At 37.3% G+C, this 24,241-nt stretch overlaps 1 protein-coding gene across 4 annotated transcripts in view; it reads left to right on the forward strand.

The window, feature by feature from the left end:
* The first annotated feature begins 6,520 nt into the window (after positions 1-6,520).
* Positions 6,521-24,241, forward strand: part of PHF3 (PHD finger protein 3) — an 85,834-nt gene continuing 68,113 nt past the window's right edge. The window contains exons 1-2 of one of the 4 annotated variants that reach the window (XM_008013609.3): positions 6,536-6,892; positions 17,132-17,400. In XM_008013609.3, coding sequence (XP_008011800.3) covers positions 17,157-17,400 — 244 coding nt within the window. In that variant the 5' untranslated portion in view covers positions 6,536-6,892; positions 17,132-17,156. Of the gene's footprint in view, positions 6,893-6,936; positions 7,563-17,131; positions 17,401-24,241 lie in introns of those variants that run through there. The other 3 variants (XM_037987159.2, XM_008013610.3, XM_073006118.1) reach the window with 3 other exon arrangements.

The following is a 24,241-nucleotide window of genomic DNA, read 5'->3' on the forward strand; positions in this document are numbered from 1 at the left end:
AAAAGCCATGTTATGTGATTCCATTTGTAAGAAATGTCCAGAATAGACAAATCCAGAGACAATTAATGACATATTAGTGGTTGCCTAGGGCTGGTGAGGGAATAAAGCATGGGTGGTAATGACCAAAAGGCATGGATTTTTTTTTTTTTTGGCAGTATGAAAATGATCTAAAATTGACTGTGGTGATGCTTGTACAATTCTGTGCTAAATGCGCTAAATATACTAAAAAAGTACTAAAAAATCATTGAATGATTGAATGGTACACTTTAAATGGGCAAATTATATGGTATGTGAATTATATCTCAATAACAACTGTACTAAAAAAATCAGATGTCACTTTTTACTTTTAATACTCCCATAGCTTCTCATTTTATTTATAGTAGATTCTAAACATGTTGCCTTGTTCTTGCCAATCTCTCATCTTCCTGTCTTGCACCCTATACTCGAGTCAGAATAGTCTTCTTTCTGCTTCTAGAACCTCCGAAATGTGTTACTACTATAGTATCTTGGAATTAGCCTTTTCTTCTTCTAGAATGTTCTTCTCATATGACTTCCCTGGTTGTCTGCTATCACACAATTTCACCTTTTCAACTCCCAACCCCTCCTTTAGTTTGATGAAATCCTCTTTTCTGGCCCTCCCTTCCAATCTTACAAATATGTCTTCTGAATTCCAATTTGTGATCAACCAAGTTTTCTACATATTTCTATTGGTGAGACTTCCTGAAAAAAATATACTTGTGGAGCCTGGACCCTCCAAGCAAATTTTACATTTTCTTGAGGCTCGCTCTCTCTGTAGACATTAAGTTGTACACAATATTTTACAACCTTTTTCTTCTGTTATAGTTGGAATTTAAACCCAAATTATAAACAAGTTATTGGCTTTTAGTGAAGTAATTTGAAAGACTTATGAGTGGGCACCTAGCTCAGGAATGCTAGCATGGTCCCTTTTGAGAAAAGGCATGGCTCTCTTCAGCCCCGTAAGAAGCAGGTCCCCTAACCCTCATTCCAAAGGCAGCCTTGCCTAAAGGACATGCATTCTGCCGTTGCTCCAATTTACTGTGCTTCCAGTTGAAGGTGCTTCTCCACCTTTGGACTGGTTGATGTAGCATCTTGGGAAACCACAAACTGCAGGGAACACTTAACCTTTAGTCTTCTGCCTGGAGTAGGGAGAGCTGTAACATTTGCTGTGCTTTTAAACTAAAGACCTTCCTTTTGCTTCTCTACTTCTGGGCCGAGGAGCATGCAACATAAACTTGCTTTCAATCGTATCTTGTGATTCTGATTCTGAATGTGCTCAGAGTACAAACAATTGCTCTAGCAACTGGGAAACCAGTCTTTAATCAGATAAAATTTGTATTTCACTATCCCTTATCAGGTGCCCTTTGCCTCTTTGTTGTAACTGAAGTCTGGTAGATTCATTTTGAGGAAATTTTTGTGCGTGGTTTGAGGTAGGTGGCTGATTAGTGGTTCCCAGTACCATGTGTTGAAAAGACTATTCTTTTCCCATTGTATTCTTGGCACTCTTGTCAAAAGTCTTTTGAAAATAGACACATGGTTTTATTTCTAAACTTTCAATTCTATTCCATTGACGTATATGTCTATCTTTATGCCAGTACCACTGTCTTGATTACTGTTACTTCATTATAAGTGTTGAAATCAGGAAGTGTGTGTCCTTCACCTTTCCACTTCTTTTTCAATATATTTTGGCTATTCTGGGTTGTTTCTTTATATGTATAGCTTTTCTTTTTGTGTACATATAAAAATGCACATTTTTTTCCTGTTATGCTACTTAAATGTTTTATATTTTTATTGGAATTTATTTTCCCTACTGTACTCTACTGATGATTGCTATTTATGGGAAAGCCATTATTTTTTTTCACTGATTTTTAAATAGTACCAAGGCAACTCTTTACTGCTAGCAGTTGTCTCATTGATTCTCTTTGTGAGGCAGTTTTTATTATATGCAAATAATGATCTTTTGTGTCCTTTCCTTTTCTATAGCTACTATTTCTATTCTTGCCTTTTAGTATTGGCTAATATTGAATAATGGTGGTGATAGTGCCAGCCTTATGTAACCTGGCTTGAATGGGGATGCCTCTATCTATTCACCATTAAGTGTGAGGGATACATCATTGAACTGCATCTTTAAAGGATGCAGGAACAATTCAGATAAAATGAGAGGAGGTATTATGTGGCTTTTGGGGTCATTTGGAATGGGGCATTCCTGTCAGAAGGAGCAGCACGAGCAAAAACTTTAGGTTGAGGGACATTGTGTGGATGTGTAGAAAACAGGAAGTAATTAGGTATTGTTGTATCATAAGTTAAAAAGCAGGAAATAGGGAGAGAAGAGACTGAAGAGTTGGCAAGGACCACTCCTAAAGCGCCTTGGTTACATTAAGAAGTTTGGATTTTAATTTTTCGAGATGGAGTCTCGCTCTGTCACCCAGGCTGGAGTGTAGTGGTGCGATCTCGGCTCACTGCAACCTCCGCCTGCTGGGTTCAATCAATTCTCCTGCCTCAGCCTCTCAAGTAGCTGGGATTACAGGCATGCACCACTACACTCAGCTAATTTTTGTATTTTTAGTAGAGACAAGGTTTCCCCATGTTGGCCAGACTCTTGACCTCAGGTGATCCACCTGCCTCAGCCTCCCAGAGTGCTGGGATCACAGGTGTGAGCCACCATGCCTGGCCTGGATTTTGTTCTTTATATTTTGGAGAACTATGAAAAGATTTCAAGTAGGGAGGTAATATTGTCACTGAGGGACAAAATCGCAAACAGTTTCTTTGTTAAAAGAGTTTTATTTTCGTGGCTGCAACATGTTCAATTCAGATAATGAATCATTTGTAGTTCCCAAAACACATCAAGTTCTCTGGTACTTCTTTGACCTTGAGGACATCCCTTTTGTCAGAAAAGGCCCCCATACCCACTCCAGGTCAAATAAAACACGAATATAGATCTTCTACACCAACTGCTGTCACACCAGGCTGAATCCTAATTATCTACTGCCACTCTTCTGAGTTCTTTGAGGGCATGAACAATATCATTTATTTCTGAAACCTATTGGGGTGCATAATGGAATAAATGAATAAACAAATGAGCAAATGAAGTGTGTTGGCAGGGAGAGTAACACAGAGGAGCCTAAAGAGATAAGGTCACAAAGACAGTTAATCATAGAGTTAGTTAAAAATCTGATGCCTCAGGTCTCTCTCTGCTCTTTTCCTGTGCCTTAAAGTTGCTGAAGTTGACAAAGGTGCTTTATAGCTTGCACAGTCCTGATGCGTGGAAAAGCTTTATTTTATTGTTTGACCCAGCCTTCCTAGGCCGCACCCCCTCAACAGAGGTAAGCTATGGAACTTTTCACCGCCTGATGGGGCTTGCACTTCTTTTCACCCACTGTTTACTGCTGAAAGCCTGAGTAGCTGCGGCCCATCTTTCTGGAGAAAGTAGGAAAAGAAATGTGTGGAAGGGAGCAAGCCTATGATGTAAGAAAAAGTGTTGTAACCTAAGCCTCCAAGTTCAATGGTGATCTCAGTAAAATGAGTTTGAGTTATTTTTGTTTGTTTGTTTGTTTGTTTTTCATCTCTGTCACTCTGTCTCCCAGGCTGGAATGCAGTGGTGCCATCTCGGCTCACTGCAACCTCTACCTCCCGGGTTCAAGCCATTCTCCTGCCTCAGCCTCCAGAGTAGCTAGGATTACATGCGACTGCCACCATGCCTGGCTAATTTTTGTATTTTTAGTAGAGATGGGGTTTCACCATGTTGGCCAGGCTGGTCTCGAACTCCTGACCTCAGGTGATCCACCTACCTCAGCCTCTCAAAGTGCTGGGATTACAGGCGTGAGCCACCAGGCCTGGCCGAGTTTGAAATCTTTTGACCTCACTGTTTTGATTCTGTGTTTAAGCATATAAACATTTAAATCTAATCTAAACTAACACAAAAGTATGTGTGTTTAGAAAGTGTTTGCCAGAAAAAACTTCATTAAATAAATTTAGTATTTTTATTGACTTTCTGCTCATAGTAGCTAATTCTTCCAACTGTTTTCCCCCATATTTAGTGTAGTGATACTGTAGCGAGAAGTGTTTCAGTGATGACAAGCTTTTCTCGTATCAGAATTGACTTCTGTATCTACATTGAGTACTGTTTTCCACGGTCTTAATCTCTGCCAGGCTCAGTTTTCTTAGATCAACGTTTTGCAAGATCCAAATTTTATCAATTTTCTTTCTTTCATAATTTTTTAGTCAAATACAAATACACTGTCAGTTTTAGCCATTATCAATTACTCTGTCTTGTTTTCCTACCAAATTTAATTTTCCCAAGTTAATTTGGAGTTTTCTTTCTTTCTTTTTTTTTTTTCTTGAGACAGAGTCTCGCTCTGTCGCCCTGGCTGGAGTGCGATGGCGCGATATCAGCTCACTACAAGTTCTGCCTCCTGGGTTCACGCCATTCTCCTGCCTCAGTCTCCTGAGTAGCTGGGACTACAGGTGCCCACGGCCACGCCTGGCTAATTTTTTTGTAGTTTTAGTAGAGACGGGGTTTCACCGTGTTAGGCAGGATGGTCTCGATTTGCTGACCTCGTGATCCGCCCATCTCGGCCTCCCAAAGTGCTGGGATTAGAGCCGTGAGCCACCACGCCGGGCCTGGAGTTTTCAATGTTACTGATACAATCTGATCTTCCAATAAATCCTGTGTGCAGTTATAGCTGTTGCCAGTATTATTACGCTGGTTCTTCCACTAACCTTTCTATGAATTGGGTATAAGATAAATAGTTCGTGTTTACATCTGGAAGCAAAAAGCAAAGATCATTAATGGCCAAATGTGAATCTGGGCGCTTGGCTGGTTCAAAATAACAGAATCAAAACATCATGCCTATGGCAAGCTTGTTGACTTTTTTAGGCTCAGAAATCTTTGCTTTGTAAATGTGACAGTCTTATGATTCTTATATTTTCTTTTAATCTCCATTTTGTTTTACCTTAAATTTACTAAAACTTCTCTGAGAAGGTAAGTTTTCCTCAGCCCTTCTAAGGGATTTTCCAGCTAGTAGTCTCCCTTATCAAGTTCTACTCTATTGAGTTCCTTCGGGGTTGGATTTTGTTTATAACAATAATTTTATTCTTTCCAAACGCCCTTTTGAAATCTCACACTGAGATCCACCAGAAGAGTAAAGATAACATTAGGCTTATTTTTATAATTCATCCCAGACATCCCAAGTGAGAATTAAAAAAAAAACAAAACAAACCTCATTTCTATTTTCGTTTCTCAAAAACACATTACAAAAATATTGTAAAACAAAGTCTTGAGGGATTCATTAGTCAAGACATGGGGTGAAACTCTAGGAATCCAGTGGAATCAGGACAATCCAAACCTCCTTTGTAGAAGAGCATTTGGTATTGGGAGTGCTTAAAGTATCAGAAGACTAGAGAGAGGAAAGAACGGATCTTCACCGCATGCCTGTGACTTATTCTTCCACCCTGCACTAATCTTACCATGTGGGCTGCGGTTGGTCTAAGGCTTAAATCAACAAGTACTGTAAAGGTTTTAAAACAGTGCAGACCACATAGTAAGGTGCTCAGCAGGTACTGGCTGAATACTGTAATGGTCCTGCAGATAAAAGCCACAAACCCTGTCCCTAAGGAGCTCCTTTTGGTTGGAGTGACTGACAAGCAACAATTACTTCACAGTGCTTATTAAGGGCTGAGATAGGGGCTAGCTCGAGTGTCTGTGGAAGCAGACCAGTGGGTCTGCTCGACCAGTGGGTCTCAAAACTTTTTGTCTCTGGACCTCTACACAATATTTGTTACTACAAATAATGTATTTATGAAAAGCATATTTTTCAAATTAATAAAAAGAGTGATATTTAAAATTTTTGCAAATTTCCTCAATGTCTGGCTTAATAGAAGATGGCTGGATTCTCTTATCTGTTTCTGCATTGAATCAGCTGCTATATGCTGTTTTGGTTGAAGGGTGGGAAAAAAATTTGGCCTTAGACACATGCTCCTGGCAAAGAAATGGAGGCTCTTTTGAAAGGTCTTGGCGACCCCTCAGGAAAACCTGGGACCATATTCTGAAGACTGCTTACTGGATACCAAGAATGTTTCTTGGAGGTAGCAGTTTGAGTCCTGAGGTAGACCAGCCATGTAGGGTGAGGGTAATGGAGGTAGTTAATGGTAAGGCTGCTGTGCCGAGCCAGCACAGATATTTGGGCAGAGGGCTCATCCACTCCATCCTACTCTACCATTCTTGAACTCACAGTCAATTAATAAAAAGTACCTGGGGTTGGGGAGCTGCGCATGAATATTATATTAACTGTGAAGCCTTAGTGCTTATTACGGTCGAGAAAAAGCGCTCCTCTGATTCGCCCCTCCCGGCGGCCCGGAGGTGTGAGCTAGAAGCCCGCAGGCGGTGCCGCGTCCTCGGAAGACAGGGAGGGGTGCGGCAGCGCCGGGCAGTGCGGCAGCCCGGGGCCCCACGGAGGCGCGGCGCTCGAGGCCCCACAGCGCGCAGGCGCGGCAGCGACGCAGGCCGCGGCCCCCGGAACGGTAAACAGTGGGGTCACGTGACGCGGCCCCTCTCCAGCTCCCGCGCCGCCGCCGCACGCCGATGGCTGCGGGGTCTCGCGCCGTCTCACAGTCCCCACGCGGCAAGCGACCTTCGGGCTCAGGGCGGCGGCGGCTGCAACGAGGATTAGGAGGGCGGCGCGGAAGCCAGAAATAGTGTCGTCAGCAGCAGCTATTCCGTCCCAGGAGGAAAAGAGGCTGTGGCAGCGACGCCGACGTCCTGCGCGTACCCCCTCTCCGCGGCACCCACCGGGCCCCCTCCTCCTCCTCTTCGGCGGCGGCAGCGTCCACCATCTTCCTCTTGCTGCCAGTGGTAGCGCTCGTCTGGCGGAGCTGGGTGAGTTGCGGCTGTGGCCGCGGCCAGGGAGACGGGCAATCCTCCCCTCCCCCATCCCCTTCCACACGCACAGCGCCTCCGCGGGCCTCTCCGCCCCTCCCGCGGCGGACTCTCCGCGCTTTTCTCCCGCGCAGCCGGGAGATCGCCTCTCGGGCCTCTTGCGCAACGTTCTCGGCCTACCTGGGCCGCGCCTCTGCCGCCTGTGGACCATTTGGACCGCGGGCTGGGGAGGGAGTCGCAGCGACGCGGTCGCCAGGCGGAGGGTCAGGACCGCGGCCTCTCTCGCGACCACTGGTACCCAGCCGTCTGCCGCGAGTGCGCCCCGCTGCCGCTGAGGCACGGGCGCGCAGGCCCAAGGCACGGCGGGCGCTGCCTGGAAGGCCCTGCTCGGAGGCCCCCGGATCCGGCCTAGGGCCTCTTCCCTTTCAGGGAGCCCGAGCATGGAGCTTTGGGCCTTGGTTTCGGGAAACTGGGACTGGCCCTGGCTGCTAGGCTGCTCCCTGCCGCTGCTTTTTGGAGACGAGAGTTGCTGTTCCATTTATCCACCAGTTAACGCGCGCTTTTGTGCCCGGGACCCAAACTGTCGACTCCTTTTGCTTAGTTTGAAATGAGAAGCCTAGACTCTTGCCTTCCGATAATACATGTAATTTAGTGAAGCACTTGTCGATACGTACGTGTTAATGGTGCTAAATAACTGATCACCTGACACGGGGGGCGGGGGCGGTGCGGAGAGTAGAAAGGGAGAGAATGTTGATATCGCGCAGAGTCCTGTGTCCCTTCTTTCCCTCAGGATGTGTTGCCGGGTCAGGTGACCTTTTTCCGTCTTTGGGCTTTTAAATGCCAATTCCTAGAGACTTTAGATTGGGGTGGTTATTAGTGCTTTTCAATAGTCACGCGTAGAATATGTTCATGGATTAATGTTAAGTGGCAACACTGCTTTAATATTCTAGTCCTAATCTGCATTACATGTAGAGGTATTTAATTTAAAAAGAACAATTATTGAGCCTTCTCTAAATACTAACTTTACTATCTTAAGTTAAATTTAAAAACCAGTGCAGTAAACTCCATAGGGAGTACTTATACAGTACGTTGTTGTATTTAATTACTATTTTGGGGTGGAACTTATCTTCCCTTTGTCAAAATGATTGCTTAGGATCTAACAAAACTACGCCTCAATGATTCATTTTTTGATTCCTGAATGAAATGTTTGGAACTGTGAAAATATTTGTAGAAAAAGATGTATGTTTGTGATAGAGCGACATGTTAAGTCAAAGAACCAGAAACTTTTCTATTGTAGTATACTTATGTTTTTGAATTTATAGCTGCTTTCTACAGCACAAAAGGTGTTGTGTAAAGATTATTGTTAAATAGTAATTTTTAACTTTATTTATCACTTAGACCTTTTCCCCCTAATTTTTCTCTTCATTCATCTGTTTACTGGTTATATATTACCATGATGATTCTTTACTTCATCATCATCATTGTCATTTTCACTGTTATTATTTTACAATACATACTTCATTTTCTGGTGATAGTAGCAGAGTTTAGTGGCAGAGACTTTTATTAGTGATGATTGCTCTGATTGAGCCACACAGTCAGTCCTGAAATCGGCTACTTTTATTTAAAAAGATTGCAGCTTTAGATTTTAAGCTTTTTCAGATAGCTGTACCCGGTGATTTGTCAAAATGATAAAAATGAGCCAGTGGTGGGACCAAAGTTTGCCTCTTATTTACATTATTTATAGGTTCATTTATTGAAGAATAGAAAAATGTAGTTTATTTTACTGCTTTTGCATACACCTGAATTAGTTATGTATTCTCTCTTGTTGGAATAGACCTCAGATAACTTTATCATGTTGATCTTACGGTATATTTGTATGTTGCATAATCGGAAAAGTCACCTATGAGAAGTGTTCTATGTAAATGTAGGTGTAAAATGGTTTGATCACATGCACATTTCAAGATAGAAAAATCGAAAGGAATTTGTCTTTAATCATTTCAAACCATGTTATTAAAATTTAAATTTTATTGAGTATTGGAATCCCCTAGGAAAGGTTGATAGTCTTTGACTTTCACTTATGTAATGTATTACTTATAAAAGTTGGGAGGCAGCAAGTGACAATTTGGAGTGTTGCAAAATCAAGAGCTTAGATTTTTTTCATAGTATGAGGCCTATTTGGAAAAACTGGTAAATGAAAATTATACATACAATTCTGTGTTTCAGTTACTAAAATAGATGATGTTTATCTTCCTTCACATGGTGGGATGGCGTTTGCTTTTTTGATGTATTTTGCTTTCTTAAGATCCATTTAAATTTCTCATAAAATCCTTTTTACATATGTTTTTTCTGGAGCTAACTTTTCTGTTTTTTAATGAGATTATGAGAGTTTTTGGTCAACGTTTAGGTTTGTGTGTTACCAATAACTCTTTCACCACACAGTGTCAAGGAGTTCAGGATTCTTGGGGTGCTGATTTCTAACAGTTTTTATTCATCCGCCTCTCAAGAATTCTTCCTGACAAGTGGCTGCTGGATTTTTTTCTTTTCTGGAAAAGTACGTCTTGGACTATGTTTCTCTTATTTCTTCTTGGAGCACCCTCTCAGAATTCTGGAGTATCTTTTCAGAAGGATAGACACTTTTTCAGCTACAAAAATTACTTGACAAACTGTTAGACATTTATGATACTGTTGCATTTTTGAGAACACAGTCAAAAAATATTCTTTAATTGTTGCCCTTTGATTACACACGGAAAGATATTGAGAGTATTGATGTGATTAAACATACATGAGACCCTAAAACTGTTTCTATTCTCAGTAAAGATATAGACTGGGAAACAAGATTCATGGACATCCGATGTTAATCAGTGTATTAGAGCTAAAGCGGGAAATATCAAGAGTTTTAAAAGGCATTGTATGAGGCATTGCTTTATGTGTGGACCTGACAGTTACTGTCCTGCGTAATGTGTTTTAGACCATTTTTAATGGTATCTTAAAATTTTATGACTATTATACAATGAAGAGTGGATATAGAGAAATAGTTGAGTAAAAATTTTAAGATATTTCCAGTTTTAACCTGTTGGCATAATCTAACTTTATTAGACAGTTTTGAAGAGCATGGTAGATTATACAGAAAGGCTGAACTTTAATATTTTAATTCACTTGTAATTTATGTGAGCTGGGCACATGGAAACATAAAGTTTTAGACTGAAAATAAATGGAAAAGTTTGTAGCTGATAAATTGCTTTTCCTCTAATGATGTTCATATGCACTGAGGCTAACATTTTGTTTTTTTTATGTGTAGAGGGTGGCTAAGTGCATATTCCTGCTTTATTTTGGAGGAAGGATGAGTCACTTTTTCTAGCATTTTTTAAGATTTCATTAATGATACATTAAAAGCATAAAAATTAATGTGTAGAGTGCATTTTAGAGTGTAAAGTATAGGCTCAAGAATGGGTTCAAATGTGGGAATATTGGGTATGTGACCTTGGGCAAATTATGTAATTATCTGGGTCTCAGTTTGCTCTAAAGAGAAAGGACTAATAATTGCGTGTACCTTACAGGGTCGCTGTGAGGAACTAATGAGATAATGCATACGATACCCAGGGCCTGGCTTATAGTGTGTGCCAGGTACATGTTAGCTTGGGCTGTTACTACCTAGGCCATAGTTTTAATGATGAGCTAGGTCCACTACTTTGGTGGTTTATTCAAATTCCTAATGCTTATAATGTCAGTTATGATATAATGCCAATATAGTTGTAAACTTTGAAGTTAACTCATTCTTGTTACTGTTGGCTACTGTAATTCTGCGTTTGCCAGTTTCAACATCTTCTAATCCTTTCCTAGGGCCTTAGGTCTGCTTTGGTCTAAGTTGTCTTTGTGCAGCAGACACCTTGATATCTTCTTTTTACCAGATACGTTTAGAAAAGAAGTTATGATCCTTGCTTTCTTTAATGATGTCTTGCCAATAGATTCTAATTAACGAAACTGAACCAGAATTTGAAGTGGGGGTGTAGAGTAGATGACTAGGTTGAATTGCTTTGTAGAATGGTACTTTGTAGTATTGTGTCATACCACATGATCTAACCACTTACTAATTTTTGACTCTGTCCTCGAAGGATAACCTATGATTCATCTTCAGTGTTGTTACACCATAGTGGTTAAGAACTGACCTTGGTGTAATGCAGAGTGGATTTGAGTCCTGGCTCTGTCACTTATTTATTTGGTAATATTGGGTGTAACTTTGCTATTTAGCCCCTCTCTTGTAAGTTGGGAATGATAGTACCTGCGTAATGGTTTGGTTCTGAGGATTAAATGGCATGATGCATTTAATTTGTTTAGCACAATGCCTTGCACACAGTAAACATCCAGTGAATTTAACCTTATAAACACATAGGGCAGTCATAAGCGCATTGACTCTTAAATGAAATTTTCTGGGTTCAGATTTTAGCTGTTTTTCCTGTAGGAGATAGCTTAAACAAATAAAAACAAACAACTTTTAGCTCCGTCACCTACTATGGCAAATCATTTAATCTCTTTGATCCTAATTTAATTTTATTTCATTTTTTATATAATCAGGATAATAATATAAGGTTGTTTTGAGGATTAAATGAATAAATGTAGAGCAGAGTTTCTTAAACTTAGCACTGTTGACATTTTTGGCTGGATAATTTTGTGTGTGTGTAGGGGGCTGTCCTAGTGCATTACAGTATGTTTACTAGATGCAAATAGCACCCTTTCCAGTTGTGATGACCAAAAATGTCTCTAGACATGGCAAATATTCTCCGCATGGGCATACTCACCTCTGATTGGGAATTATAGATATAAAGCATGTAGAACAATGCCTGTATTGAAGTTTGAGCACAAGAAGTTATGTTTTGTCATTATTATTAGTAGTAGTTTTGTTCTTCTGCTACTGCCTGTTAGGAATTTGTTTTTAGTAAGCATGCCTGATGAAATTGCTTAATTTAAACGATGGTACAGGGGCTGAAGGCATCAAGTGTGCTCTGCTTTTAAGACCATTGTACTTCTAGGACTTTGTCTGGATTGCTCTTCAGCATTTATGCATTGGTAACTACCTCATTTCAGATTTTGGTTCAAGTGTTACGCTGTGAGGCCTTCACTTACTACCATAGACCAATCCCCCATCACCACCACTATTACTATTGCCCTGTATAACTTTTCGTCAGAGATATTCGTCTCCTGATATATTTGTGCTCCCCTCACACCACCCCCCTACACACACACCCACAGACACAAATGTGGACTACGTGAGAGTGTACTTCATCTTAGTACATAACCTCTTTGGCCTTTGATAGCCTTAGTGATTTATTATTAGGCGTGTATGTGTGTGTGTGTGTTTTAGGAAATAATAGAATTCATAGGTTTACTTTGAAGGTGTTTTTAAAAAGGTGGGATAGAGAATTTTAATTTGCTCTTAAAGTGAGTTTTCATAAAGTGTAATTTTTTTTTTTTTTCGAGATGGAATTTTGTTTTTGTCATCCAATCTGGAGTGCAGTGGTGCGATCTTGGCTCACTGCAACCTCTGCCTCCCAGGTTCAAGCTATTCTCCTGCCTCAGCCTCCACCACGCTCAGCTAATCTTTTTTGTCTTTAGTAGAGACGGGTTTTCGCCATATTGGTCAGGCTGGTCTCGAACTCCTAACCTCAGGTGATCTGCCCGCCTCGTCCTCCCAGAGTGCTGGGATTACAGGTGTGAGCCACGGTGCCTGGCCTAAGGTGAAATTTTTTTTGCTGTTGACACTTTCTAAATCTCATCTTTTTGCATTCTATTAATACTTGAAACACTTATAAAGTAATTAGGCTGTTTTGTTAGTATAAACTAAACCTGGCTTCAGTATAATTCTCTGAGAATTACAGATGAAACATATTTTAAAGCAGGAAATATCTTTGGACTCAGATTAAATTTTATTTGGCAAATTAGTACTAATTATTTTTAGTTGTATTCTGAGTCTTTATAAGTAGTCCATTAGGACCAAACTCAGCCATTTGTAATTAAGACATGGTGTTCCATTTGCCTGGAATATCCTCTGGATCTTTAGGATCCAGCTTACACATCACCTGCCTAGCCTTTGTTAGTCTCCTGAGTTTTACCTTTGTCTGTGATATTATTTGCAGCCCTTCAATACGGTACTTAGCATTTTGTTGTGATGTTTATATGTGTTGTATTTGTTTATATATGTTTATGTCGTTTTGAATTGTGAGTTCTTTGACTTTTTGACGGGTTCATTTCACTAGACTTAAAATGGTTTGTATTAGATGCTTAATACATGTATGAGTAAATGAATAATTTTGAATTACGCAGATTATTCACTTACATACTTAGCTGCATATATTCTGTTGTCTGTAAACATGAGTTTACCCAGAAATGATTTCTGAACTTTAACATGTATATTCCCAAATTACCAATACTGATTTAATTGGATATACACATAACATTAGCCATTTAAAATTCACCCTATATAGGCTTATTATGTTTTTTAAAATTTAGAATGCCAAATATAGGGGAGCATTTAAGTAGAATTTTAGTGTAAGAAACAGAGATTTGTTTAAATTAGAGAATTTGTTTAATTAACAAAGATACTAAATTGGCTCCTAATTTCCCCCCTTAATTAGATCCGATTGTCTTTGTTAGCCACATTACTAGGTATCCCAGAATGTTCTTAGTTTTTTTTAAGACTTTACTTTGTAATAATTTTATATTTATAGAAAAGCTGCAAAGGGTGTGTAGTGTTTCTGTATACCCTTATCTAGTTTCCCTGATTATTAACATCTAACATAAAGCTAGTGCTTTTATCAGAACAGATATTATTATTATTGGTGTATTACTGTTAACTAAATTACAGACTTTATTCTGATTTTACCAGTTTTTTTTGCTACTGTCCCTTTTCTGTTCCATGATCTAATCCAGGGTACCACATTGCGTTTAGTAGATTAGTGTATCCATTACAAGCGAGTAAATATTTCTACATTTGGCTAATTTGTTTGCTTATTTAGCATTAGAGTTACTTTATTTTTGAGACTGATCACTTTATATCTGAAACTGATTTTTAAAAATGAATTGTACCTCCAATAAATGTTATTTTCAAGGGAGTTCTTTTGGATGGCTACATACTGTTCATTTTTGGCATTTTCTCTTTGGAATTACCTCCAGAGCCAGTTGGAACCATGTAAGAAAAATTATTCTCACTCATTTATAATAATTTTTCTTAAAACATGTCCCACGAAACACTAGGATTATGATTTGTCCTGTGGAAATTGGCTTCTTCGGACTCACAAATGTGATAATGCTTTATTACTATGTTCTTAGAATATTCCCATTTTCATTAGCCTACTAAACGTGTCTCACACAATGGTAGCTGCTTAGTAAACATTTGATGAATAAATAAACAGTATCGTTAAAGAAATGTAACTTCAGTCTGTCTCCACTTGTGACTGTGGAAACCTTTTTCCTGATAATGCCTGTTTAAATCCGGGGAAACATACTTTATAAGTCATAATAGTTTTGACTTAAAAACAGTACTGGAAAGCTTGACCCATTTTATTTACAATATGCTTTATTTTAAAAAAATTGATCTTCAAGAAATACGTTACAGGCTCTGAGGCCATGAAAGAGTTTTAGGATGGTTTCACTCATAGCAGTATTATTGAAAACAAACAAAAAAATTGCTTGTTGATGACTAGTTATAATGGCCTGGTCTTCATTATAGCTGTGTGATCTTGAGCTTTGTGACCATAACTTCTGAATGTTGTGAATGTTCCCATCACTTGAAAGCTCACAGCGTATAATTGGTACAATAGGAAGACCTCATAGGAAGTTTGCAGAATTTGCTAGCCTCATGTTGCTGTGGTAACAAGTGCATTTACTTTTTCAGTAGATTCAGCATATCATTTTTTTGAAGGAAAGTTAGCCATTTGTTTCTAGAGCTGAAACTACCTTTTTTCTTTTTGACTGATCTGAGAAAAAAGATTACTAATTGGGATGCAACTCTCTGAAGTGGAGGTGGCTTTGGCTTGCAGTACTGGATTCCAGCACATTCAGATAAATGAATTCATTGGTAGTTCTACTTAATTTTGTAAACATTTAGTAAATATTTTCATAAATTATTTTTAATTACCAGAATTTAATATACTAAAATTTTTTTTGGAACCTGAAAACATATAAGGCGGAAGTATTGGTGATGTATGATAATTGAGACTTTCTTTGGCGCTGAGATCATATAGTGTGGTAAGGAATTCTTAAAGGAACTTGTCCTGAGATTTCTTCAGCATTGCTAGCTACAGTTTTCTGTCAGTTGAGAAAATGCATGTAAAATAAGCAGCAAGTCTGTAGTTAGCATTTTCTTTCAGTGCTTTATTAACATTTCAATGTAAATAAATGGAAAAAAATGAGAAGAGATACCGAAACTCTTCTACTTAGAAGGGCATTAACTTTTGTGAGACAGGTAATTTCTTTTCTTTTTTTTTTTCCTTTTTTTTTTTAATTGAGGTATAATAAATGCATTCGTTAAAAATGAACAGATTTCTGAAACCATTATCGCAATCAAGATTTAGGACATTTCCGTCATCTCTCAGGTATCTACGTTCCCTTTTACAGTTCATCTTTTTTTTGGATTTTTTTTTTTTTTTTGACACAGAGTCGGGCTCTTTCGGTACCAGACTGGAGTGCAGTGGCTTGATTTTGCTGCAACCTCCGCGTCCCGTACTCAAGTGATCCTCCCAACTCAGCCGCCCAAGAAACTGGGACTACAGGCACGCACCACCACACCTGGCTAATTTTTGTAGAGATGGGATTTCGCCTTGTTGCCTAGGCTGGTCTCCAACTCCTGGGCTGTAGTGATCTGCCCACCTCCCAAAGTGCTAGGAATACAGGCATGAGCCACTGGACCTGGCAGGAAAATTGTTTTTAGAGAGCCTTTAATAAGTCAGATCATCTCAGCCCTTAGCTCAGTGTGAAAGGGTAACACTTACTAATGGGTATGGGCTGTGGAGCTTGAAACCCAGGCTAGAATTTTGGCTCTGTTTTGTGACTTTGGGGAAGACATTTAAATTATTCAAGTGCATTTTTTAAAATAATGCAAGGATGATAATAGACCCTATTTATTATTGGGGCTTAAATTATATAAATGTTGGTAAAATTTTTAGTACAGTATGACATATATAACCAGTAGCGTGTATCTGAAATTCTTCCCTCAGTTTTGTAGGGGGAGAGAATTCAAGACTAGTTTGAGGAAATTTTGTTAGATTTGGAGCTAATCTCAAAAATATTGGAATTAAGGAGCCCAAGATGTTATAGGTTAATCAGTGGAATTTTTTGGTTAAATTAATATTAGTTTTTTTTGGTTGACTTTCTACCCTCTAAAATATGTTGATTCAGTTTTCTGTCAAACCAGTTCAACTTAATTGGTTTAACTTTTCATAGTTGAGGCTCCTGTAGAGCTTTGAAATGACTTTTGCTGAGCAATGTAGGTACAGTTCAAATGGGAGACTAACTTGATACTTGTATAGACTACACATAACTAAAGTAAATCTAAATACATGATGTAGATTGTCTTTGTGTCATTTATCTTGTTTTTCTCCTAAAAGAGGACCTTGAAAAAAGGTGTATTTGTGCACATCTTTGTGTGCGTGTGTAGTTTTTTAAGTTTTGATTTGTTGGGTTAATAGTTTCTTTTTCATTTTCCACCCCTACCCCCACAATAAAAGCCCTTTGTCTATATGTATTACCTTTCTTTAAATAATTTTAATACTTTGTAAATAAAGCAAGGCCACTTTATGGTTTTAATAGGTATGGGATAAAAATTTAAACTATTTGATTTTAGCTCTTTTATGTGGACTTATTGTAAAAGCAGTGTCTGATGCTTAATTTGTGAAAAGGTTGTGGTTAAAATCAATTGTTTTTATGCTTTAAGCCTTGTAATTCTTTCGTATGTGTCAAGTTAATGGACTATATACAGTTTTTTTTCTAAAAATAATGAACTGAGTAAACATTTAGTAGAATTTCTGGTGAAATGATATACTACATGCATGATGAAGAAACATTAGTAAAGATTCGTTCTACATTTCCAAATGTATATTCTAAAAACAAGTGAGGATTTTTTTTAAACAACAATTCAGAAATACCTTAAGTGTGTTCTTAGACTCAAAACTATTAAAATAATTTGGTATTAGGTGATTTTCAATTGATAGCTTTATTTCTTATGGTATTTTTTTTGTCTTTCTATAGGGCTGAAAGACACACAGAAGTCTTCATGGATATAGTTGATACATTTAATCATTTAATTCCTACTGAACACTTAGATGATGCCCTATTTCTAGGATCCAACCTGGAGAATGAAGTCTGTGAGGATTTTAGTGCAAGTCAAAATGTCTTAGAGGACTCGCTGAAGAACATGCTCAGCGATAAGGATCCTATGCTAGGATCTGCAAGTAACCAGTTCTGTTTGCCTGTTTTGGATAGCAATGATCCCAATTTCCAGATGCCTTGTTCAACAGGTAATTCTTACTTTTTTTTTTTTTTTTAGTCTGCAATTTAAAATAAATTTTCAGCAGCTTTTTCTTTTTTCTTTTTTCTTTTTTTCTTTTTTTTTTTTTAATGAGGAGGGTAGTAGTAAATTTAGGGTTCTTTCCTTTGAATTTAGAGCTTCTTTTCCAGGCATCAGAATTAGAATTTAAACTAAATTTTCTTCCAAGGAGTGTGGAGTTATCCTCAAGGATATTATGGATATAGGTAGGGTGACCATATAATTTATTATCCAGTATGGGACACTTTTTAGAGTTACAGCGAGTACTTTAATAATTACATCATGACAACAGGTATAAATTGGGACTCTTGAGTAAATAGGGATTGCCCGGCAAATTGAAACGCGTGGTCACCTTAGGCCTGCTGGAGTCAGGGGGGATGGCTGAATTGACCTTTCTCAGCATACGTCCCAGCCCCTGAAATATTTACGTTGTTTGCTCCCATTTCACCTCCTTTGGTATTTTTTTGCATGTATCTTAAAACCAGAGAAAGAACTCTATACCTCTGCTGCTCTGGACAGTAAACACTAGCCACATGTAATTATTGATCACTTGCAATGAGTCTGGTCTTAATTGAGATGTGCTATAAAATGCACATTAGATTTTGAAGACTCAGTATGAAAAAAAGTTAAAAAAAATTTCTTCAATTTTTTAATGTTGCTTATGTGCTGAGGTGATATTTTGGATATTTGTGTTTAAAATTTATGTCACTTGTTTTGGTTTTTTTGCCTTTTAAGAAGTGACTACTTGAAAATTTAAAATTACGTATGTGTCTTACATTATATTTCTGTTGGACAGAAAAGGGTCTATAGTTGAAGTAACTACTTTTCTGTAAGGCTAAACTATTCTTAATAAGAAATTACTTTGTCATGTTAATGTATAAAAAAACAATTTTTCTTTTATAAAGCAGAGAAAATATTACTGTAAACGTGGCAATTATTAGTAGCTATTCTGTGAGTAAAATTATAGGTAAAGGTAAAATCCGCTTCCCATGGAACAGTAAGGTTTTCCCTCACCATTCCCTAGAGTAAATAGTTCTCAGATTTATGTGATGTTGGTTTGTTTTTTGTTGACTAGACATTTTCTCCTGTACAGTTTGTTCAGCATATTTTTCATTTTTAAAAAGATTTTCTATGTATATTTTAAATTTAATATAGCAATACTTAAAGTTGGGAATAGGTGGTCTGCTGTTCACCCATAAGTTTGTCGGGTTACTCCGCCTTAAGACCTCAACACTGGCTACTAGGAAGCTTCATTTTAACAACTCCTTAAAACTGAGGTCTTTTGAATTGCTTGCTAATAGTGTATCTCTGAATTATTTATATTGTATTGTGTTATTACTTAGGTTTACATTGTTCTGTTGTTGTATTCTAAATGTTTTAAAGCTTTTAAAATTTTGTTTTATGTATGCATTGTTCAATTTTTTACTTTGGTGCTTGTGTCAGTATAGTAGCTCTAATTATCTTTATTGTTAAGCACCTTTGACAGTGTGTAGTTGTATGGTCACTGTTTCCTAGTTTAGTCCAAATTTGTCCAAATTCAGGAAAAACATTTATTTAATATTAACATGGTTCTTGCTGGAACTCCAGTTACCTTCAAGGGTGTTACATTGGATGTGGAACTGACACATGTGTCATCTTGTTAGACTTTTTTGCTTATAAAATTCCACTTCTATAGTAATACATGTATTCTTACTTCCTGTCCTTTTTTAAAAATTGACTTCTGTTGATATGAAAAGTTTTTATTAATGTGAAAAATCTTTTCAGTTTTGTTATACATCTCTTTTGCTAATAGAAGACTTAGAGCACGTTTGTAAGTACATAGAAATTTTTTGAGTTATGATTTATTATTTATGATTCTGTTATCTTTTAAATGAACTTTTAAATTTAGGAACTTAAATTTTACTTCCTAAATTTTCTGTTATTAAAATTTGTTTACTACAATTATTTATCTTTGATTATGTAGCAGAATGTTTACATTGATATATGTGTAGTGTGTATGTTTTAAAGATATGTAAGGAAATATGTGGGGGAAACTTAAGGCTTTTCTGTTTAAGATTGTTTAAATTTCATTGTGCCATCTAGCAGGGGATTTATCTTGATTTCAAAGTTCTTTTGCCCTTTGGGATATTTAGGTCAGTAAAAGGCCCACACATTTTCTGAAAGCAAAATGGAAAACATTTTTGAAAACAATTTTAACTTTTTGTTAGATTTAAGAGATAAGTGCAAAGAAGAAATCTTATTTATTTATTTATTTATTTTGGTAGAGACAGGGTCTTGTTATATTGCCTGGAGTGATCTCTAACTCCTGGCCTCAAGCCATCCTCCGGCCTCTGTCTCACAGAGTGCTGGGATTACAGGCATTAGCCACTGTGCTTGGCCTGGGAAATCTTACTGTAATTATTGATGAAAACCCTGTGTGGACAGTAACTTTCAGTAACTTCAGCTGTTTTTAAATAAAAACAACATAGTTCTTGCCCAGATTGTTGTTCCTGGCACTATAGGCTTTTACTAGCTGTTTTTATTGAAGCTAAGCAGGGAAATAATCCTGTTTATATTCCTTAGACCAGTGAAAGCTATAGATGGTGGCTGTTTTGTAACCTTAGTGCTAAAATTAGCTACCAAAATAATTGCTACATCATCTTTTCTGTTATGGTGAACCAAGTTGGTTTCGGACCAGTGTTTTTGTTGTTGACATAGTGATTTGAATTGTATTTCAGCTGTCTCAAAAAAATCGTAGTTTTAGAAAATTATAAAAATAAGAAACATAGAAAATTACATTTAGCGCTCTGTTGGATACACAAAAGTTGGGATGCCAATTGTTTCATTTTGAGAGAAAGCAGCCAGCATTCTTCTTTGAATGCTTTTGACTGTGTCAAGTATTACTTCGTCTCTAAGTGTAGTGTTTGCTTATGGTTTTTAGATGTGCCCATTAATACACTTTTTTAACCTCTAGTGAGTGAGCAAAACAATATTTTCCCAAGTAATAGGTTTGAGATACTGAATATACTGTTTATATATACCACTTGAGGAGTGTATTCAAAATCACTGTAATGGTGTTTACTAGCATCAGTTTTATGAAGAAATGTTTATTTTGTCTCTCATTTTACAAACGTGTTCCCTTTTTACATTGACAGCTGTGATTCATAAGTGTGGAACAATCTTGTGTTTACAATCCATTTCTTGATATGGTATATTGAAAATAAATGTTCAGTGACTGTAAGTTGATGTCTTTAGTTTTTACAATATAGTTCAACATTGTTTTAAGACCAACAAAACAGACATACTGTAGAAACATGAGTGTTTAGAGCAGCCTTTCATTCAAATAGCACTTTTATCTGCTACTGTAGGTTACTACTTGTAACTACTGCATCCTTCAGTGAAACCAAGATGTCTTTTCAAGGCTGCATTATGGCTAGCAAAATCATCATTCTTTTAATTTAAAAAAATTCTCTACTATAGTATGGTTTTTGGAGGTTAAGCAAATTAAAAAGTCATTGAACTCTTACAGGTATCCCAAATATTTGGGAAGAGTTGATTCATATTGTGTAATTGAGTATTTTTTCAACTAAAGGAAAACACTTGCTTACATCATGTGTTGCTTTCCTATCATAAATGACATTGATATTATATGACATCAATCAGTGTTTTTTAATATAATTTTAGCTTGCACTGCTTTCCTTTCAAAGTGTTGTAATAGTTGTAATATATGTTAAGACTAGTTTTACAATTAGTAGAACTATTAGTAATAGTGTGATTTAGTCCCTTTTTTGTCATATGAATTTTAAACTTTTAATCATACCTAGTTTGAGGCTCCTTTATCACTAGACAGAATTCATCTATGTAATATTGGAAAAATTATATTGCACTTGTTCTGGAAAAAAAGTTTTGGTGTATCAGTGCGTCACTGAGATTTGTTTAAAAAGTTTTGGGTTTTATGGCTTCATGTTTCTCTTGGACAGCATTTTCAGTTAGACAGGACATTGAACTAAACATAGTGGCTCTCTGGTCTAGTAAACTTCAGTTTTCAGATATTTATTATTTTACTCCCTATTTGTGCTTTCGGGTTGGTGGGGCTATTTGTGCATACTAATTACATCTCTGAATCCAGGTACACATATAAGTTCATTCTATATCTGCACTGGAGTCTTCTCACTGTTTTTGTTTATTATTAGTATTTGTTGATTTTTTTTAAAGCTTCTGTGCTTCAATGAACCTTTTACACTAATAACTTATTTTTGAGAATTGAGTTTTAAAAAATTGTTTTTGACACATAATTGTACATATTTGTGGGGTACAGTGATATTTTTATGCATGTGTACAATGTGTAATGATCAAATTAGGTTAATTTTCATATTTATCATCTCAAATATTTGTCATTTCTTTGTGTTACGAACATTCAAAAGCTGCATTTCTAGCTATTTGGAAATGCACAATAAATTGTTAATTATAGTTACCCTGTAGTGTTAATAGAGTACTAGAGTTTATTCCTCCTATCTAGCTGTAAATTTTTCTTTTTTTTCCTTCTTTTTGAGATGGAGTTTTTCTCTGTCATCCAGGCTGGAGTGCAGGGGGCCTATCTTGGCTCACTACAACCTCCACCTCCCGGGTTCAAGTGATTCTCTTGCCTCAGCCTCCTGAGTAGCCGGGATTATGGGGGCCTGCCACCATGCCCAGGTAGTTTTTGTATTTTTGGTAGAGACAGGGTTGCACCATGTTGACCAGGCTGGTCTTGAACTCCTGACCTCAAGTGATCTGCCCGCCTTGGCCTCCCAAAGTGCTGGGATTACAGGTGTGTGCCACTGTGCCCTACCTAGTCGTGATTTTGTATCTGTTAACAAACTTTTGGCTAGTCCTCCTGCTCCTTCCCCTTCCCCAACTCTAGTAATCACTGTTGTACTGTCTACTTCTTTGAACTCAACTCTTTTGCTGCTATATATGACTGAGAGCATGTAGTATTTATATTTCTGTGCCGGGCTTATTTCACCTAATGTCCTGCAAGCTCATCTGTGTTCCGATAAATGACAGAATTTTGTTCTTTTTCAATAGTTAGTATTCCATTGTGTATATATATGACATTTTCTTATTCATCCACCTGTTGGTAGACACTTAGGTCAATTTCATATTTTGGCTATTGTGAATAGTGCTGCAATAAACATGGGAGTGCAAAGATACTGATTTCTTTTCCTTTAGCTATTTATGTCCAGTGGTGGGATTGCTAGATCATATGGTACTTTTTAGTTTTTTGAGGAACTTCCATACTGTTTTCCATAATGACAGTACTGATTTACATTCCCTCCAGGAGTGTGTAAGAGTTCCCCTTTCTCCACATTCTTGCCAGTGTTTATTATTTTTTATCTTTTTGATAATAACCATTCTAAATGGGGTGAGATGATATCTCATTGTAATTTTGATTGGCATTTCCCAGATGATTAGTAATGTTGAGCATTTTCTTCATATGCCTGTTAGTCATTTGTATGTCTATTTTGAAAGATGTTTCTTCAGCTTATTTGCCCATTTAAAAACTTGGATTGCTTTTGTTGTTGTTGTTTGAATTCCTTATATATTCTGGATATTAATCCCTTGTTGGATGGGTCAGTTGCAAATATTTTCTCCCATTCTATAGGTTTCTCTTCACTCTGTTTATTGTTTCCTTTTCTGTCCAGAGCTTTTTAGTTTGATCTAATCCCAATTGTCTGCTTCCACTTTTATTGCCTATGCTTTTGAGGTTTCCATAAAATCTTTGCACAGACCAATGTCCTAAAGCATTTCCACCATTTTCTTCTAGTAGTTTCTTAGTTTTGGATCTTACATTTAAGTCTTTAATCCATTTTGAGTTGGTTTTTGTATATGGAGAGAGATGGGGGTTGGTTTCATTTTTCTGCACATAGATATCCAGTTTTCCCAGCACCATTTATTGAAGAGATTATTCCTTCCCAAATGATTGTTTTGGTGCCTTTGTTGAAAATCAGTTGGTTATAAATATGTGGATTCATTTCTGGGTTTCTTATTCTGTGCCATTGGTCTGCGTGTCTGCTCTTAGGCCAGTACCATGCTGTATTGGTTATCATAGCGTTGTTGTATATTTTGAAGTCCCGTAGTGTGATAACTCCAGCTTTATTTTTTTTTTGCTCAGGATTACGTTGGCTATTTAGTGTTTTTTTTGTTGTTGTTGTTTTTTTGTGCTTCTGTGTATTTTTTTTGTGTGTGTGTGGTTTTGTGGATTGTCTTTTTCCATTTCTGTAAAGAATGTATTTTGGTATTTTGGTAGGCATTGTATTGAATCTATACACTGCTTTTGGTAGGTAATATGGTCATTTTCACAATATTAATTCTTCTAACCACGAACATTGGATGTCTTTCTATTTTTTGGTGTGTGTTCTCTTTAATTTCTGTTATTAGTTTTTTTGTAGTCATCCTTGCAGAGATCTTTAACCTCTTGGTTAAATTTATACCAACATGTTCTACATTTTTTGGTGAGTAGGATTGCTTTCTTGATTTTTTTTTTTCCCACTACTTTATTTTGGTATATAGAAACGCTGCTGACTTTTGTATGTTTATTTTGTATCCCGTAAGTTTAATGAATTTGTTTATAAGTTCTAACAGTGCAGAAAAACAGTTTAATTTCTTCGTTTCCAATTTGGATGTCCTTTATTTTTATTTTTTTCTCCTGCTTAATTGCTTGGGCTAGGACTTCCAGTACTGTGTTGAATGGAAATGGGCATCCTTGTCTTCTTTCAGATGTTAGAGGAAAAACTTTCAACTTACCCCAACTTAGTATGATGTTGACTGTGGTTTGTCGTGCCTGTATTGTG

The sequence above is a fragment of the Chlorocebus sabaeus genome, chromosome 17 (assembly GCF_047675955.1).
Source record: "Chlorocebus sabaeus isolate Y175 chromosome 17, mChlSab1.0.hap1, whole genome shotgun sequence".
Classification (NCBI taxonomy): domain Eukaryota; kingdom Metazoa; phylum Chordata; class Mammalia; order Primates; family Cercopithecidae; genus Chlorocebus; species Chlorocebus sabaeus.